Source organism: Eubalaena glacialis, chromosome 10, assembly GCF_028564815.1.
Source record: "Eubalaena glacialis isolate mEubGla1 chromosome 10, mEubGla1.1.hap2.+ XY, whole genome shotgun sequence".
In the NCBI taxonomy this organism is placed as follows: Eukaryota; Metazoa; Chordata; class Mammalia; order Artiodactyla; family Balaenidae; genus Eubalaena; species Eubalaena glacialis.
The window spans coordinates 91,702,001-91,721,439 of NC_083725.1; the positions used below are offsets into that span (position 1 = coordinate 91,702,001).

At 34.3% G+C, this 19,439-nt stretch overlaps 1 protein-coding gene across 4 annotated transcripts in view; it reads left to right on the forward strand.

Moving 5' to 3' along the window:
• The window catches only part of METTL15 (methyltransferase 15, mitochondrial 12S rRNA N4-cytidine), a 203,453-nt gene that overhangs the window by 133,698 nt on the left and 50,316 nt on the right, over positions 1 to 19,439 (forward strand). For all 4 annotated transcript variants that reach the window (XM_061203191.1, XM_061203192.1, XM_061203190.1 and 1 more), the window contains one exon: positions 18,787 to 18,978. In XM_061203191.1, the coding sequence (XP_061059174.1) occupies positions 18,787 to 18,978 (192 nt within the window). The remainder of the gene's footprint in view (positions 1 to 18,786; positions 18,979 to 19,439) is intronic.

Sequence of the window (19,439 nt, forward strand, 5' to 3'; positions counted from 1 at the left end):
ACTTATTTAAAATGTTTATTATTAATCCGCACCCCTACTAGAATATCAACTCCATGATGCAGAACTCTGTTTTGTTTGCTGATGATTTTCAGTAGCCTATAGCAGTGCTTGGAACATTGCATGTGGGGGGCAATGTTCTAGAGACTTGGATTTGTCTGCCTAAATCTCCTTCTCTTTGCCTCTCATACAAAGTAAGTGAAAATAAGGGAACAGAAGAAATACATATGTATGGATGGATTTATGTGTTATTGCATGGTTAAAACACATATAAATGTCTATATATAAGAATAAAATATTTTCTATCTTAATATAGAAATAATAATTGAGTAATACTAGAATGTAAATATTTTCTTGCACATAAATTGCTGTCTTCATCAGTAATTTGAATATATATTGCTTGGTTTTGATAATATTTCCGTAAATACTGTTGCTGAAATAGGAATTGTATTCCCCTTTTCTACACAAATATATTCTCTATGCCATCCATAGCAAGACACTGTTATAGAAAACCATTATCATTCTGATTGTATATTCTGTTTGATGGATTCTTCAAGCCTTATAAGATCTCATTTGCACCCACTTTAAAATGAAACTGTGTTAATTGGCATCTTTTCATTATTAAATATAATACATAATTGGAACACATCTTTCGGGGTTTTCAACTTATAGTTTCAATTCTAGTTCTAGGATAAGGTGGTACAGTTGCTCCATTTTGATTGTAAATTCCTATATTTATTTGAGCAATATCTTTTCTGAAAAATGGCCAATATTCCTATATGACTAACATAATAACCCTTCTGTTTTTTGCATTCTGTAGACTTACTGTTCCTTATTGCTCCATGTCCCTGGTTAGAATATTATTATTATATCTTATCAAGGGAGATTTACCAGTTCATGAATCACTTTGTCATGTAAATATTTCTGATTTGACATGTGCTAACAGTGGGTAACTCAGTTATATACCACTTTAGGAAAAGACAAAGTAAAATATAGCATTTTTTTAACCTGAAATTTAAGGAGCAGAGCATCCTAAACCACTAGATACTATTTTGGTATAATCTATCACCTTTGTTAACGTTTTATTGGATATAAATCATAACATATCAGGTTGCATAGCGACAATATGGTTCACCAGGCATTCTATTTTTATAACTTTATTTAAAACTGACATGTAACTTGCTGTACCTGAAACCCCAAGTGAGCCAGTTATTGGAGTGTAACAAAGTTTTGACGTCAGAGTAGCTATTTATTCTACTGGAAACCATTAGCAATGCATTACCCTTTGGCACTGCTGTTTTTTGCAGAAACATGGTTAAAATTTTATGACTGATTTTGACCAATTAGATTTCTTTCCCTCTTAGAACTAAAAAATTACATATAATACATAAATATATATGCATGTGTGTATATATAATATGCATATGCTTTGTATTCTTAAGATATATAATATATATTTAAATATGCTTATATATATGTATATATATACTAACATTATACATATTAAGCCTTTTAAAAGTTTCTTTTTAAAAGCCAAGCATTATTGTTTTATTTTTCTTAATTTAATGACTGATTACTATTTTATGGAAGGGGACTAGTTGCATATTATTATTGTTGTTTATTACAATAGATATGGATACTGCATAGTTCTACCATGTTTGTTGACATTATTGCTGTTGCTCTATTTCAAGAGGATTCCTTAGCACTTGTTTACTTCCAACAGTAGAGTCTTTAGAAGTGATGGGAGTGATACCATTTTGTACAAATGTAATATAATCAGTTACAGACAGGTTTTCCTCCTGCTTAGCTTTACTGCTTTTTTCCCAAAGGTACTAAAATATACTCTGTGCATCCATGCATGGAGTTAAGGTCCCTTGACTTCTGAGCCAGCCAAGTGCCAGCTTACATGCTGAGCTCTGCCAGTGCATTTCAAATTGGATCTGAAGGGACCACCATTTGGAATTAAGAAGAGGAAAAAGATTTCAGTTTTTTATTTAGTGACCTAGCTGCTCTTAAAACCCTGTATGAAACATTGCCAGAATTGTGTGTATGGAATAACTCAGTCGTGTCGGTTAAGGAGATGCCTGCATTTAATCTGAGGAGAGAAAGTTATTCTCTCAAACTTTAGTGTCAGACCTCAGATTCAACAATCATTAGTACTATTATTTTTAATGGGGTATTTACTTATTAATACTCACATTTTAAAATTGAAGTATAGTTGATTTACAATATTATGTTAGTTTCAGGTATATAGCAAAGTGATTCAGTTATATATATATATTTGAGATTATTTTCCATTATAGATTATTACAAGATATTGAATATAGTTCCCATTGCTATACAGTAAGTCCTTGTTGCTTATCTGTTTTATGTATATTAGTGTGTGTCTGTTAATCGCATATTGATTGTTTTTCCTTGGAAAATTCAAATGCTTATATATAAATGTAGTAGGAGAGCTCCATACTGGTAACCCTTTCAGCATGTTATAATTTTTTCCAACTACATCTTTTTCTCCTGAAACCCACCAAGACTCTTTTGAGATGCAAAATGTATAGGATGAGTTCCAACCCCAAAAGTAGTATATTTCTTACAAAGCATCATAATAGCCCAGTGGTTAAAAGTAGGAGCACTGGAAACAGAGCAAACAGGATTAGAATTTCAGCCTGTCACTACCTCTGACAGTGAACAGATTATTTCAAAATTCTGAGTTAGTTTCCTGACCTGTATAATAGGTATAATAATGACTACCTCAAAGATTATTGTTTTTGTAAGGATTAAATGAAATAACAAGCATAAAGCCCTTAACTCAATGCCTGGCACATGATAATAACAATAAATGGTAGCTATCATTTGTGCTATTGGACTTAGTAACTCTTGTTGTCTCAGAGGCAATACAACATGGTGCTTAACAGTACAGGCTTTGGAACTAGACTGCCTAGGTGAGAATTCCAGCTCTGCTGCTTAATTGCTATGTAACCCTTCAAGATGTTTCTTAACTCTGCTGCCTCAGTTTCCTTATCTATACAGTGGGGGAATATAATACTACCTACCTCAGGTATGTTTGAAGATTATACGCTTTATACAAAGAGAGTGCTCAGAACAGTGCCTGACACATAGTAAGGGTTCAATAATGTTAGCTATTGTTATACAAAAATTACTGAATATGGGCTTCCTGGTATTTGAGAGGTATTTTAAGTCCAGATCTGGCATTTTATAATGATTAAACAGGCCCAGATATAGAAATGATTTACCCAAAGACACACAGCATTTCTGGGCATTTTAACATCTAGCCCAGCAGTCCTGAAAATGCCTTTCAGTAAATATTTATTGTAAAACTAATTTAAACACAAATGAAATAACCTAAGTAATTGACCCCAAAATCTGAATGAATTCATTTTAGTACTTACTGCAAAAATGTATTATTTCAGATTTTATTTTTGCACTTTTTAAAGTTGAGATATGTAGTTCTTCCAGGAAACCTTGTTGTGTTGGTATGAAGCTAACCTGGTTAATTCTGATTCAAGATTGATATTTGGCTAGTTCCTATTCTCAAGTGCACATAAGTTTTTCATCAGGCAGATAATTTCAGTCTGATAATACTTGCCAGTGGTCTAGCCATCCACATTGGTGACATAGATGCTAGATCTCTATAATTCCATTTCTTTACTGCCTCCTCCCCCTCTAGGGTGGATGCTAAAAGTAGAGCAATGAATAGACTTTTTCTCCTGGCATGCCATTCCACCTTTTCAAAAAAAATGTATACATAGCTCTAGAATTACTATATTAAGAAGGTGTTGAATCAGTTTCATCAGAGAGATGTGCAAACAGATGCCCTGAATCAACCTCTCAAAGCTATCTATAGTAATACTTTGACATCTTGGTCTTGGCACTAACTGACCTAAGTTTAGTACTTAGCTTTACCACTACTAGCTGTGTGACCTTGAACAATTCACTCATTATCAAAAATTTATCAAGTACCCATTCTGTTCCTTATTACTGTGCTAGATTATCTTATGGAAAGATGTATAAGAAAAATATTCTCTAATCTCAAGTTTCAATCATCATAAAGTAAGGAGAAAAGTGTTTACATTATATAATTTATAGAATTGTGATGAAGGTCAAAATGTGATTAAGTGAAAACATTCTGTGAATCATAAAGTTGTGCACTGTTATGAACTCTTACAATAGGGACCTTAGTATCTAATGTAGTATCTGACACATAGAAGTATTCAGAAAGTGTCTGTAGCAGACTGATTTCCTTAAAAATCTCAAAAGCATCTTATCTGTGCATAAAGAATATTAACATTTCAAAATTTAAACTTAAAATCGAGGTGATTTATTCTTTTGATTTGATTTTCTAACTGGATTCCACATATACTCAGAATTATGTCGAACATCCCTATGGAATTTCCTAAAATAAAAAGTAGTGTGGTCTTAAAGTAATGTTTATGTTTGCAGTGTTATCAGCAGGCTCTACTTTCTGCAATGTAATGTTGGGTTTGAATTAAGAGAAATTATAAAATTGATTAAATCTATTATGGCCAACAACTGTTATTATTTTTATGCATCTAGAGCCACAGCCTCCAGACTTTAGAATAATTTAACTTATATGTCATATACAAATCATCAATTCCAGGTTTGAACCTAATCACGCAGTCACCCTTTTGCAAAATAATGCCACTCAAGACGTACATAAACTAAATTCGTCCTTTGTTTGGGAAATTATCTCCTGCTAATGTACACTTGGATATTCTTTTAAAATGAGAAATGTTATACAGTAGTCACAGAAATAAAACGAAGCAACCGAAAAGTACAGAAAAACCTTTTCAGAGAGAGATCATTGGAAAATAGTATGGCTAAAAAATTTGCTTCTGACACATATTCAGCTAATTAATTTGCATTTACAGAGGGAATGCATTTTTCTTACTCCCTCTGAACTTAAAAAAGCAATGAAAATTCACTAAAATCTCACTATCAATTTTTAGTTTTAATGACTTTTTTCAAGAGGTCAGAAAGGCCATATTTTCTTTTCCTTAAACTAAAAACCATTAGCTATTTGCCATAATCTTGTTATATTATGTAATAACCACACTGAGTTTTGAAACTAATGAGAACCACCAATAGGACAAAGGTTTGCAGGCTGTCTTTTCCTTCTCTGGATGCTTTATTTTAATATGCATCATTTTAATATGTTGTCAGAAGTGTTGTCAGTGAGTATTCAAGATTACAGGAAAAACATGGTATGTCTTCCTAGAGCAACAATTTGACTTGTTAAATTAAACATTGTTTTATAATTAAACATTATTTTATATTAAAATGAATATAGATATATCATAGAGTAGATTAAAATGTGCATTAATTTAAAAATTCAAACATCAGACTGAATTTTTAGCTAATGACTGCTCTCTTCATTTGAAAAGCACTACTGACTTCCATTATGGATTTTTCCTTCATTTTAAAATACTTGGTTGTATTTAGTGATTTTTATTTCTTTATTTAAACTGAATTTAAATTTACAGTGCCATTTTAAGTCCACCCATCAAAAGATACTAGGGTAGGAACTGTTAATTTCAGACTTACACACTAGAGTTAGGACCTGTTGATGCATAAGGACAGCTTAGTGCCCTCACAGGACTTCCTTGTGTCAGTGACCTCATTGCTCATCACCAGTAAGTAGAATTTCTCTCTTCTCTTTGGAAGGGGGCGACACACAACTAATATTGCCAAGCCTCAGCGTTCTTAGCAGCTGCCATCCCTTGCCTTATGTAGCAATTGTTATCCTTTACCATAACAGTAAGCATTTAATTTTTCTTACTCTTTTTCTTTATTGTTGTTGTGCGTACTTAGTGTATAAAAGCTATCATCAGCCTCAAGAATTTGCCATTCCTCTTGGTCTTGATAGACATACCTAAACCTATTTTCTTTTTGGCCATATCTAACCATTGCTCCTTAAAGCAGGAAAATCCCCCAAATATAGCATGTTTGTCTTGATGTTGATTTTTTAGGATGGTAATAAAACATCCATAATTTGTAAGCATTCTCCAGATGATCATGATATTCACCCTTAATTAGAGACCATTAGATTAAATCATCTGGTCCCTTCAGACCTGGGTTCAGGCAGTCATCCAAGCACCCGGCCTCATCAATGCCAAGCATTCAGAACTATTAATGTTTAAATCATGAGAGATCTTCCTGAATAACTGGTAGAATCAATGGGATATTTTGGCAGTGTATATGCATGGTGATTTTTTAGAGGTTGAATTCATCAGAACTACTTCAGAACATGTAAATTTTAGAAAATCATGCCCCCAAAAGATGGACACTTCTTATTCCAATTACCACACGAAGCTTTATAGAAAATTGGATAAGAGGGTTGTATGAAGGGAGTGGGTTTATCTAGCATAAGGAGTCAGAAATATTAGAAATCATAGAAGGAGCAGTTTAAACGTCATTTCGCAAATACTATCTGATAATTATTATGCAGAGAAAACCAACACTCTTTACGTATCTCTGTAGATATGTAAAATCTCTGTACATATGAAATAAAATGCATTTTTTCTGGGACTTTTTAAAGTGCTCCAGAAGGGAAAAAAGGATACTCCAAAAAGGAATTTTATTTAAATAGTATTGTAATACCAGCCTTCAAATTAAAGCACTTCAAAGTTTCCTTCCTTATTGAATGAGTTAAATTTAACCTTAACTGAATTCCCTGGCTTTGGTTAGTATGTATGAATTGTGAATTTTATTTCCTTTGTTAATAGAACATGCTAGCATTTTTTCCTTTGAGTATATTTAAGTTCTTCCATGGTAATGTAGGTCGCAAGATACCATGAACAAACTTCTTCCGTGATAATGTAGGTGGCAAAATATCATGAACAAAAACTTAAAATATACTATTGTAGGTTGATTGACTATGGTTATAAGCTGGTTCCATAAAACACCTCATGACTCTTAAAAATGTGAAAAATAAATGCCTGAAACTTAAGTCCTTCTAACGAGTGTACTGACTTAAATTTACAGGCTACACACTGCATAACTGTTTGTCCCTCCAAGGCCGTATCAGTTTACTGTGTATCTTACATGTATTTCTTAGCAAAGTATGATGGAAAAAACATTGAGTTTTTTATTACTGAGTTCTCATCTTTGATGCCTTTAAAAAATGTTAATGCCTTTAAAATCATCACCACTTTCATCATCAAAAAAACTTTCATTGAACACTTACAATCTTTTAGGTACTGCACATGCCAAAAGCTGTATAACATGGTCTATATGACCCGTAAAAGGTTTAAGTTCTTGTTGCAGAGGCAGTGTGATAAAAAGATAAATAACATTACAAAGTAGCATGTACTGAGTGCCAAATGAATCATAAGTAAGCTCTACTGCAGTTTAGAAGAAGAAATTATCACCAATCATTGGAACAGTATAGTCCTTGATGAGAGAGAGAGAGAGAGAATGTGGGGTATGGGGGTGGGCTGGGTGATTTAAGCACAGAGGATATAGACATTTTTATGTGAGAATTACATGGAATCAAGGATTAAGTGTTTGAATATCATTTAAAAAAGTAAAGTGAGATGCCAAGAAAATTAAGCAAGGAAGCAGTTCTTGCCAAGAAAATTTTCTTATTAGAATTCTTTCTTGTTCATTTTCTAATGTCTTTTATAATATAAAATTAAATAAACATCTCTATGAGGGGCCCAAGTGTAATGAAACCTTCTCTAGGCCATGTATTTGGGAAAATTGCATTTTTATTTGGTATTTCTTTTAGCAGTGGATATCTATTTCCCGATTATATTGGCCTGAAACTGAGACCAGAAGAATTTTTCCGTTTTAAAATCCTGTTGTATATTCACTTAATAAACATTTTCTAAATCCCTACTCTTTTAAGACAATTACAAAAGTTGTCTCTCCAGCCCTGACCTCTCTCCTTAGCTTCAGTACTATTGCATGTTCAACTGCTTCACAGACCTAGCCAAGTGGATATCAACCTAGTGATATCATCCCTTATATATGTGGCTGGATTTGATATGCTCATATTTTGTTAACTTTTGTTATTTTGCCCATGAGAAAGATTGGCCTTTAGTTTTGCGTTTTTTGTAATGTACTTGTTTAATTTCATAGCAGGGTTATGCTGGCTTTGTGAATGGCTCTTTTTCTGTTCTCTGGAGGGGTTTATATCAAATTGATGCTATTTTAACTGTTTGGAAGAATTCATGGTGAAGCCATTTAGGCTTGTTGTCTTCTCTGTGGAACGTTTTATAATTGCAGATTTAGTTTCTTAATGCTTTTAAGACTATTTATATTTTACATTTCTTCATAGGACAGTTTTAGTAAGTTATGATTTTTCTGGGAATTTTTTCATTTGATCTAAATTTGAAATTTATTATCGTAAAGTTCTTGATAATGTCCTATTGTATTTTTAATGCCTGTAAGATTTGTAGTGACATGTTCTTTTTTTACCCCTTATGTTAGTAATTTGTTCATTCTCTCTTCTTGATTACCCTTATAAGGGATTAAACAATTTTCTTAGTATTTTCAAAGAACAAATTTTTGTTTTTTCTTTAATTATTTCTATTGTTCTATTTTTTTTTTTTTGCTCTTGTATTTATAATTTTCTGCCTCTTTTTAGGATTTTAATTTGGTGTTATCTTTTTCATTATTATTATTATTGAAGTAGAGTTGATTTACAATATTTTGTTAGTTTCAGATGTACAGTAGAGTGATTTGGGTTTTTGCTTTTGCTTTTGTTTTTTGCAGATTATAGTCCATTGTAGGTTATTACAAGATATTGGGTATAGTTTTGCTGTGCTATACAGTGAATCCTTATTGTTTATCTATTTTATGTATATTACTTTGTATCTGTTAATCTCATACTCCTAATTTCTCCCTCCCCTCCTCCCTCTCCTCTTTGGTAACCATAGGTTTGTTTTCCATGTCTGTAAGTCTGTTTCTGTTTTGTATATAGATTCATTTTATTATTTTTTTAGATTCCACATATAAATGATATTATATAGTATTTGTCTTTCTCTGTCCGACTTATTTCACTAAGCATAATACCCTCTAGGTCCATCCATGTTGCTGCAAATGACAATATTCCATCCTTTATGGCTAACATTCTATTGTATGTATGTATGTGTGTGTGTGTATATATATATATATATATGTGTGTGTATATATATATATATATGTATATACATACACCACATTTTCTTAAGCCGATTGTCTGTTGATGGGCACTTGGGTTGCTTCCATGTCTTGGGGTGCATGTATCTTTTCAAATTAGTTTTCATTTTTTCCATATATATACCCAGTAGTGGAATTGCTGGATCATATGGTAGTTCTGTTTTTTTGTTTTCTAAGGAGCCTCCATACTGTTTTCCATAGTGCTGCACCAATTTACATTCCCACCAACAGTGTACATGGGTTTCCTTTTCTCCACACCCTCTCCAGCATTTATTCTTTGTAGACTTTTTGTTGATGGCCATTCTGACCAGTGTGAGGTGTACCTTATTGTAGTTTTGATTTGCAATTCTCTTAATTAGTGATGTTGAACATGTTGAATTTCATGTGCCTGTTAGCCATCTGTATGTCTTCTTTGGAAATATGTCTATTTAGATCTTCTGCCCATTTTTTGATTGGATTCTTTGTTTGTTTGATATTGAGTTTTATAAGCTATTTGTGTATTTTGGATATTAACCTCTTGTTGGTCACATCATTTGCAAAACATTTTTTATCCTATTCCATAGATTGTTGCTGTTATCGTTTAATTTATGAAACAAGAATGCATATAGATCATTGATTTTCAGCATTCTTTTATGTACATTTAATTTTGTGGATTTTTCTCAATAATGATTTTGGAAGTATTCCACAAGTTTTGATGTGTTGCATTTTCATTAGGTGGTAAGTTATGTTGTACTCTTTAAGTATTGTTTAGTTTAAAATATGTATTAATTTTCTTTATTTTCTGGATTATTTAGAAGCCTATTACTTAATTTCCAAACATTTGTGGACTTTCTAATAGGACTTTTCCTATTATTGATTTCTACTTAAATTCCACTGTGCTTAGAAAATATACTCTGTATGATATCAGCCCTTTGAAATTTGATGAAACTAGTCTGATAGCCCCAGCAGATAGTCTATTTTTTACAGATTCATTGTGTCTTTAAAAATATATACATTCATGTAGTTTTGGAGTATGGAGTTTTTTGTGTCAGTTAAATCAAACTTGATAATTGTGTGTTTCAAATTTCCTGTATGTTGTTCTGCTTAGTCAATATTTACTAAGAGTGATATTTTAAAATCTACCATTATGGTTATATATTTATCCATCTGCTTTTAGTTCTGTCAATTTTTGCTTCATATTTTGAAGCTTTATTATTAGGGATATAAAGATTTGTAATTTGCATGCCATTTGGTAGATTTGACCCTTTTATCATGATAAAATACCTCTTTTTATTTCTAGTACTGTTTCAATCTGCTGTATCTGATACCACCTTTCTTTTGTGTAATGTTTGCATTAACATTTTTTCCATCTTCTTATTTTTGACTTCTCTGTGTCCTAATAGTTAATTTGTCTTTTATAAGCAGCATATCATTGGATTTTGAAAATCTTTTTTAAATTAGAGTATTTAGTCAGAATATTTAATATAATTACTGGTGTATTTGGGTTTGGATCTATCTACTATCTTCCTGTTAGTTTTTTATGTATCAACCTGTTCTTTGTTCCTTTTTGTCTTCTTTATTGCCACCTTTTTTGTTATTATCATTCTATCTTCTCTCTCTGTTTGCTCATATGTTATACTTTATTGTACTATACTTTTTAAGATTACCCTGGAGAACACAACATGCGTAATTGTCTTATGAAAGTCTAATATAAATTAGTACTTTAACCTCTTCCTGGACAATGGAATTTCAAAGACTTTATAACATAGCCTCCGAAACTGTTATTCCAGAACAGAGGAATATTACTCCATTGAATACATTTTGAAAGGGTAACTGAAAGATAGAAATATAATTACATTTCATCATTTCTAAAATGTGCTTTATTCAAGTCAATATATGAGTTGTGAATAAACGACTAAATCAATTTTTAGCAAGTATTTCCTGAAGGAAAAGACAATGGTCAGTAAAGATAATGCTATCAAAGATTTTGAGCAGATTATGCAGAACAAAAACAACATCTTTTCGTTCCATCTCTACAGTGTATGAAAATATTCTTTGAGCAAGTGTATCTTTTAATAGTGTTTAAAAAGTGATCACAATTAATATGGAAATCAACATATCTTGGACCTTTATGTAGTATGGTAAACATTAACATATCAAAAAGTGAACAGTTCTCAAACTATAACAAGAGCATGGTGAAATGGAAGGAGAAATACAGCCCAGTAGCAGCACATAAAAGAGATTGGAGAAGAATTCTTTACAGTCAGTATGGCCCTGCATTTGGTGTGCCTGGAGCAAATCCTTGCTACTCCTCCCAACTTTCAGTTGGCAGCACAGTGACCGAATCATAAGAAGAATCTCTAAGGGAAGAGAAGCAGGTTGGAACAGAGGGAGAGGTAACATTTACTGAGGGCCTTCCTTTGCCTAGGCATCTTAGTCGGTGTCCTCATGTACACTGATTAACATACTCTTCACCAAAGCTTTGTGAGTTTGGAATTGCTCCGTTGCCCACATGGGACAAATAAAGAATCTGAGTCGTAAAGGGATAAATAAAAAGTTAATAATCTGATTCACTCTGACTCCAGAACTTACTGAGATACTTCTACCATACCAGGCTGCCTCAAAGGGGAAAAACTTAAATACCATGAGACACAGGGAACTGAAACTGAGGGATAGTAAATAACTTGTCCAATGCCACAGGGTTAATAAGTATCAGAACCAATTTTTAAACATAAGCCTTATGATGCAGTCTCCCCTTTCTGCTCTACCACTGCTGTTTAAAGAAGAAATAAACCATCTCCTCGGTGATTTATATATGTTTGTGTATATACCTTTCCATATTGTGTGCTGTTGTTCATTTTTATATTCCTGTATCCAGTACCTGGTAGATAATCCTTATTCAGCAAATATTTGTTGAGTGCTGAATCTGCAGACCTATAGCTATGAAGAGGTGGCAAACGTTGAAAACAATTAAAGCATTTTAATAAAAAATCAGAAAAACTAGGCAGATTTATGGACCATGACAAGGTTATAATGATGAAGAGTTAGAGGTCTGAAATGGCACTAAATAAATAGAAACCTAGGTATTACAGTGTAGTGGTTAAGAACATGACTCTGGAGCCAGACAAGACTGAGTTTGCATTCTAATTCCAGCACTCACTAGCTATATGGCTTGAGTAAGTGACTTCATTCTCTGTACTTGTTTCTTCATCTGCAAAATGTGGGTTATAATATCACCTAGCTCATAGGGTTATCATAGGATGAAATGATTTAATAAGTATAAAGCACTTAGCACAGGGTCTAGTACATAGGAAGCATTCTACAAATGTTTGCTCTTACCATTGCTCAAATATGAGCTATGCTTTCATCCACTGCTTTGGCTCCCTCTGAATTCCTTGCTTGGGGGGTGCCTAATGAAGTGCTAAAAACAGCCAAGGCCCCTGCTCTGTGCCTACAGACCAATAAAATTTAATGACTAGAAAACAGGTAGCACACTGGGATTTCATGGGTTAATGCTGATACTAACGTGAGAAAGGCTTGGATCCACTGTAATCAGACCTTCACCCCCGCAAAAACAATTTAGATTTTGCTCTTCATATCCTCTTAGGGAATGTTATCACCTAGGTATGCCCTCAAATGCACACACAAAATGAATAATTAGAGTAAATGACAAAGTGAACCCTGAAACGAACTTTAAGTGTCTGAATACATTCCTGTCATCTTCTTAAGAAATGTTAGTTTTCTTCTCTTCTTTACATTGTTCTGCTTGTCACTCTGGTCCATATGATCAGAGTTCTCTGCATATCCATCTGCTAGCTCAGTGTACCCTCAGATTTCACCACAGGGTTCCTGATAATGGACTGAAGATGGCCTAGTCTGTGGCTTAGGTGACTTTACATGAGGTTGCCTTCGCTGCTGATACTGACTTGATGCCTCAGTTTTAGTGACTGAGCCAGTTCTAATAAATTATATCTCTAACTTATTCTTTCATGCCTGAATCTGTTTCCATATCCCTGTCTAAGACCTCAGTTCCTTCACAGCTAAATGATTTGTTCTTTTTAGAAAGAATCTGGATCTACTTTTATAATTCGTTGAGTAATCTATCCTTAACTGCTATCATTAGACTGTATGCAGTTAGAGGAATGATGAAGTTCCATGTTTAATCCTAAATCACGTAGTAGCTACTCTTACATCACTAGCCTCAGTATGTACTAGGATCCTTTATAATAAAACAAACCCAAAACTTGTACTCCAAGTGCAGATGACTTGCCAGAGTCAAGATTAACAATACTTATGATGGTCAAAGCCTCAAAAACTGGCTTCCAGGAACCAGGGTATTACTGGCACTCTATTGCTAAGTGCCTTAGTTTTCTTGGCGTTGGGTTGCAGAATCTTCTCATGTAACATGTGCTTTGAGTCACAAGCAACTTTTTACTTTACATCCTGGGGCTCCTAGGGTAATGACAAATGATGATGACAATGATAAACAAATTCTGTATGTGTAGTTATGGCTAAATGTCCTGGTTTGGCTCTGTTTTTGTGATCATCATGATCCTCTCTGGCGAATTCACACTTTTCTGTTACTTGCTTTATAACACTTGTAAAATACATATGCAAAAATACTAAGAACTTAAAATTTGAATAAAAGAGGAAGAAAGGAAGGAAGTAGGGAGGGAGAGAAGGAAGAGAGAGGACCTGAGGAAGGAAGGGAGAGAGGAAGGAAAGAAAAAAGAGAAGAAGAAAGAAAAAAGTGGGTGTGGAATCTGCCTACCCAGGAAAATTAGCCTCAATATAATTGCATATGTGAAATAATGCCCCAGGGTCTGAAGTTAAGGCTAAGTTTTCAACAGTTGGTTGGTATACTTTTAGATGGTTTTTTAACTATGAGAATAATCTAATTCTAGAAACATAACTGATATAGCATCAGAAGACTCTGCCTTAAACACATGATTTACTTTGTGGTGTTGTCTCATGGTTACTTTTTTTTCCCCATATGATATTCTCATACTTGTATATGATTATGGTGAGGATTATATTTTTGTTACTTACTCTTTGTCATGCCTAAAACTATCTGAATGTTAGTGTTAAACAGTTATGTTTCAGGGTGTCCAAGAATGCAAACATCTCCTATAAGATATTATTTTTATTTTACAATTATATTATTAGCTTTAAGCAGGATATAGCTCTAATGCTAAGGAATTAAGACTGGGCAATAGTGATTTGTTTGAGGCTTTTGCTGCAGTGTAAAGAAGATTTCTATGGTTCAAGATAATACCTGGATCCTAAAGGGTTGTAGAAAATATGTAGGTTAGAGATTGTACTAGATCTACAATAATTAACAAAACAAAACTGCACAAGTACAGTGTGGAGGAAACAGGCTTAGCAGTGGTGTACAATGGTATTAGTATAAGTCAACAGTGTGAAACAAATTCTAAAACTATTATGATCTTGAGCTGTATTAATATAATAACTAGAACAAAAGAGGAAAGAATTTACTTTATTCTGTGCTGATCATTATGGAGTTCAGATCTAGGGACATAGGCAAACCGGGACACATTCAGAAAAGAGCATGTTGCATGGTGAAAGACTTTTTGCATAGAGAATAGCAGAAGAAACAAGAGTTGTATGATTTAGAGAAATGAACACCTGAGAAGCACGATAGCTATAATAGTTATGTTTCCCATTGCAAGTAAAAAAAAAAACAACTCAAACTGGTTTTAAATAACAAAGGTAATTTATGGGCTCATATAACTCAAAAGTTCAGAGACAAGTTGGATTTTAGGTGAGGTTCAATCTAATGGCGTGGTTAATCTTTCTCTCTGCTTTGTAGAGTTTTGGCCAAATTGGCTGCTACCCTCTCCCTTCTTTGGGCCAAGATATCTGCTGGCAATGATCAGAGCTATGTGCTTTTTCATATCAAGTGAGAGTCTGAAAAACATTTTTCTTCCCATAGCTCAATGGAAGAAAAGAATTTTCTTTCCCCAAGTCCCTAGGAAATATCTCTTGTATCTTATTGGCCAGAGGTGTGACACATGCCAATCTTAGAACAAATTATAGGGGCCATGGTGGTCATGTGTGCAAATTAGCTTAGCTAATCAGAAATCTACCTCTTGAGCAGAGATATTATATCCATTAGGATAGAATTCTCAGGAGAAACAGAGCCAGTAGGAGATATACATACATATACACACACACACATCATATATATATAGAGAGAGAGAGAGAGAGAGAGAGAGGGAGAGATTTATCCAAGGAATTGGCTCGCATTGTGGGGACTGGCAAGTCTGAAATGGTAGGGCAGGCCAGCAGACTGGAAACTATGATAGGAGATGATACTATAGTCTTGAGATTGAATTTCCTTTTCCTCTGGGAAACCTCATTTTTTGCTCTTAAGGCCTTTCCTCTGATCGGAAGGCACACACCCACATTATGGAAGGTAATATCCTTTACTTACAGGGAACTGACTGTAATGTTAACCACATCTAAAAAAACTTTCACAGCAATACCTAGATCATTGTTTGATTAAATAACTGGGTACTTTTGCCAAGCCAAGTTGACATATAAACAATCATGGATATGATCATTCTCTCCCAAGATACAAGGCTGAAATTTTGACGTCCTGTTGGAAAAAAGAGACTGGCAACTAAGAGGTAGCCAACAAGTATCGCTTACAATAACTAACAATAGATATGTAACAGGCTGCCATGGGTTTTTAATTGTTTTCCATGGACTGATACCTGGGACAAAAGTTATAGAAATAGTGAGGAAACAGCCAGCAACTTCACTAAAAAACAACTGACTAAAAAAAAATTTTAAAAACCAAAAACCAATAGTGAGTTTTTATTTACTGGGAATGTTCAAACACGGGCTAAATGACTGTGAGGTGAGGCCTAAAATTTAAGCCCAGTATCATGTGTTCTTGACATTTAGGGAAAGCTGGAAGAATCTTAAATGGCCTAACCACAACTTTTCTTCCCCACTGTGCTTCCACAGAGAAGGTTCCTAGCCAAACAACACTCCTTATCAAAGCGATCAGGCATAATACCTGTTTATCCCTGAGTAGCAGGTTTCAGTTCCCTGCCAGCCCGTGGAATTATTCAAACAAGCCAACACATCCTTTCTTGGGCATGAGGCACCCTACCCTATTGATACCATAAAATCTGCTTCTCACAGCCTGTCGGTCCACTCTGTTCCTGAGTGCAGCACCCATGTAGCCATGCATGGCATTTGGTGTCCTCCTCCCCTGGTCTGTGAGTGGATGTGATTAATAAACTCCTGTCAGTCTCATCTGTCCAGTGTCGGGTGCTGTGTGTTCACTTGACCATTTCCATAATTTTAGAATGGGAATCCCTTCCTCACCAGTGGGGTGAATGAGAGATATTAAAACAATGAGTCTCCTCCCCACCCTGCCCCCCAGCAGTGATGGTGGAAAGGGAAAAGATTCAAACATCAATTAAATAATTGGAACAAATGATTTGTGAGTTGCCTTCCAATCCCAAGATTCTACTATTTCTGTTTTCAATGCTAGTATTAGCATTCATTTTATATTTTCCAAATACAGACACAGCAATTTGTCTGTCTCTCTACTATTAGCACCCATGAGATTGTTTTGCAAACTGTTTATTTATATACCTTTCTCTCAGCTCAAAGCTCAGAAAGCCATGATTTATTAATCTGTTTATACCTCAGAATAGCATAATGCCTGACACATAGCAGATATTTAGTGAATATTTGGTGAGTGAATCTGAAAATCACTTTCTCCATTGGAATTTGAGAAAAAATTACCAATGAGCTGTGAAATTCTCCTTAAACAACATAACATATAAGTAAATATCATAGATATGAATTCCCCAACACTGTTGAAATCCACCCTCACTCCATACACCTGTAGATGGAGGGAATGAAGTCTTGGGAGTGTTGCCCAATTTTTCTCTTCTCATTCCCCTTCCAAAATGCATGCCAGTTGCCCTAGGGCTTCTGAAGAACCCTGAAGGCAGCATCTCACTTTGTGTAGGAAGGAGAATTAATATAGCTGTAAGGTGATCCCAACTCCTTGCCTGTCTGTTAATTCTGAATGCTCCATTCACTTCAGAATCCCTGCTGAGAGCGAAAACATTGCTTCTGTAAGAAGGCGTTTATTTTAGGCATAGTTTCATTCTTCAAGTGTGCAGCTACACAGCACCCCTATCCTGAATTATGTGAAGAATATGGAGAAAGCTAAAATGGTTGGCTTGAAGATGTTTGACATATAATAAGTAATAAAACAGAAAGAAAAAAGATATTTAAATTGGTTTACTAGTTAAAAGTTAAATTTATTTTTTTCCAGTTTTATTGAGATAATAATTGACATATAACACCGTACAAGTTTAAAGTGTCCAGCATAATGATTTGACTTACATATATTATGAAATGATTACAACAATGTTTAGTTAACAGCCATCATCTCATATAAACACAAAAGAGAAAGGGATTTTTTTTCCTAGTGATGAGAGCTCTTAGGATTTATTCTCTTAACAACTTTAATAAATACCACACAGTAGTGTTAACTATAGTCATCGTGTTGTACATTACACCCCTAGTACTTATTTGTCTTATTTATCTGGAAGTTTGTACCTTTTGACCACCTTCATTCAATTCCCCTTACCTCATCCCCCACCTCTGGTAACCACAAATCTCATCTCTTTTTTTATGAGCATGGTTCTCTCTCTCTCTCTCTCTCTCTCTCTCTCTCTCTCTCTCTCTCTCTCTCTCTCTCTCTCTCTCTCTCTCTCTCTCTCCCTCTCCCTCTCCCTCTCTCCCTCTCTCTCTCTCTCCCTCTCTCTCTCTCTCTCTCTCTTTCAATCTCAAGATTTCACATATAAATGAGATCATACAGTATTTGTCTTTCTCTGTCTGACTTAGCATAATGCTCTCAAGGTCCATCCATGTTGTCACAAATGGCAAGATTTTCTTCTTTTTTATGGCTGAATAATATATATATACACGTCTCAAGTTCTTTATCCATTCATCCATTGACAGACACTTAGGTTGTTTTCATGTCTTGACTATTGTAAATAATGCTGTTATGAACATGAGTGTGCTGATATCACTTCAACATAGTGTTTTTATTTCTTTTGGATATATTCCCAGAAGTGGAATTGCTAGATGATATAGTAGTTCTATTTTTAATTTTTTGAGGAACCTCTATACTGTTTTTCATAGTGGCTATACCAGTTTACACTCCCACCAACAGTGCACAGGTGTTTATTCTTTTGATAGAATGGCATATGTTTCTTTTCCCAGCCCAGAGATTTAAGAATTTTTTTTTAGAAAAAAAAAAATAAAAGGACTGGTCCGACCAGCAAATTTTTCTAATTCATAAACTTATATACCTTCACAAGGTATAAAATAAATTGTGTTTATTAGCAAGAATAAAATTATGTTAACCTACCTCTGGTGTTGAAACCAAAGATGCAGAGTTTCCATATCTGTATGTCCTTATATAGTACAAAGCATGTGGTTGGCACTTAGTAAACATATATTGGTTAAATAAGCTAATAATAGAATGTGCTCCCTTTCATTGATCCTAGACCTTAAGAAAGACTTTAATATGACGTAAGTGTTTTTTCCATCTCCTGGGTTTATCCCCAGTAAACAGATCCGAGCCATCCTGAGCCAGTTCAGCCAGGCAGAAGCCTTACTAATGAAAGCTGGAGTGCAGCCAGGGACTTTGGATGGAGTTCTTTTGGATCTTGGGTGTTCCTCCATGCAACTTGATGCCCCTGAAAGAGGTTTTTCCCTTCGGAAGGATGGCCCCTTGGACATGAGAATGGATGGTTGCAGGTGAGTATTGATAAAGCATTTCTTCTCATAACAAGAAATCAATTTCTCAAAAACACTCTGAATTTAATTTCCTTTTAAGACTGTAGAATTCCCATCACACACCCACACCTAACACTATCCATACATAATAAATCAGTTTTGTTTGCTACTCATTATAGGCTTTAGTCTTTCTCTAGATTTGGGATTCTAAAAGAAAAATCATTGCAGTCTTTACACAGAGTAGTGAAGAGGATAACTTTAATACTGATTTTCTTTTTTACAGATACAATGTGATCTTTTAGACTACTAACAATATTAATATGATACTGAAGCAATGGTTTCATTTTGGTGCAGGCCCAACTATGCCTTTTGTGAAAAGTAAAAGGAACTATATTTAATGCATAGTCTCTTGAATACTGCATAAAAGGCAAGATCCTAGAGGTCAGCAATTGTGTATTTTGTCCTGTTTCTTGTACAGTCAC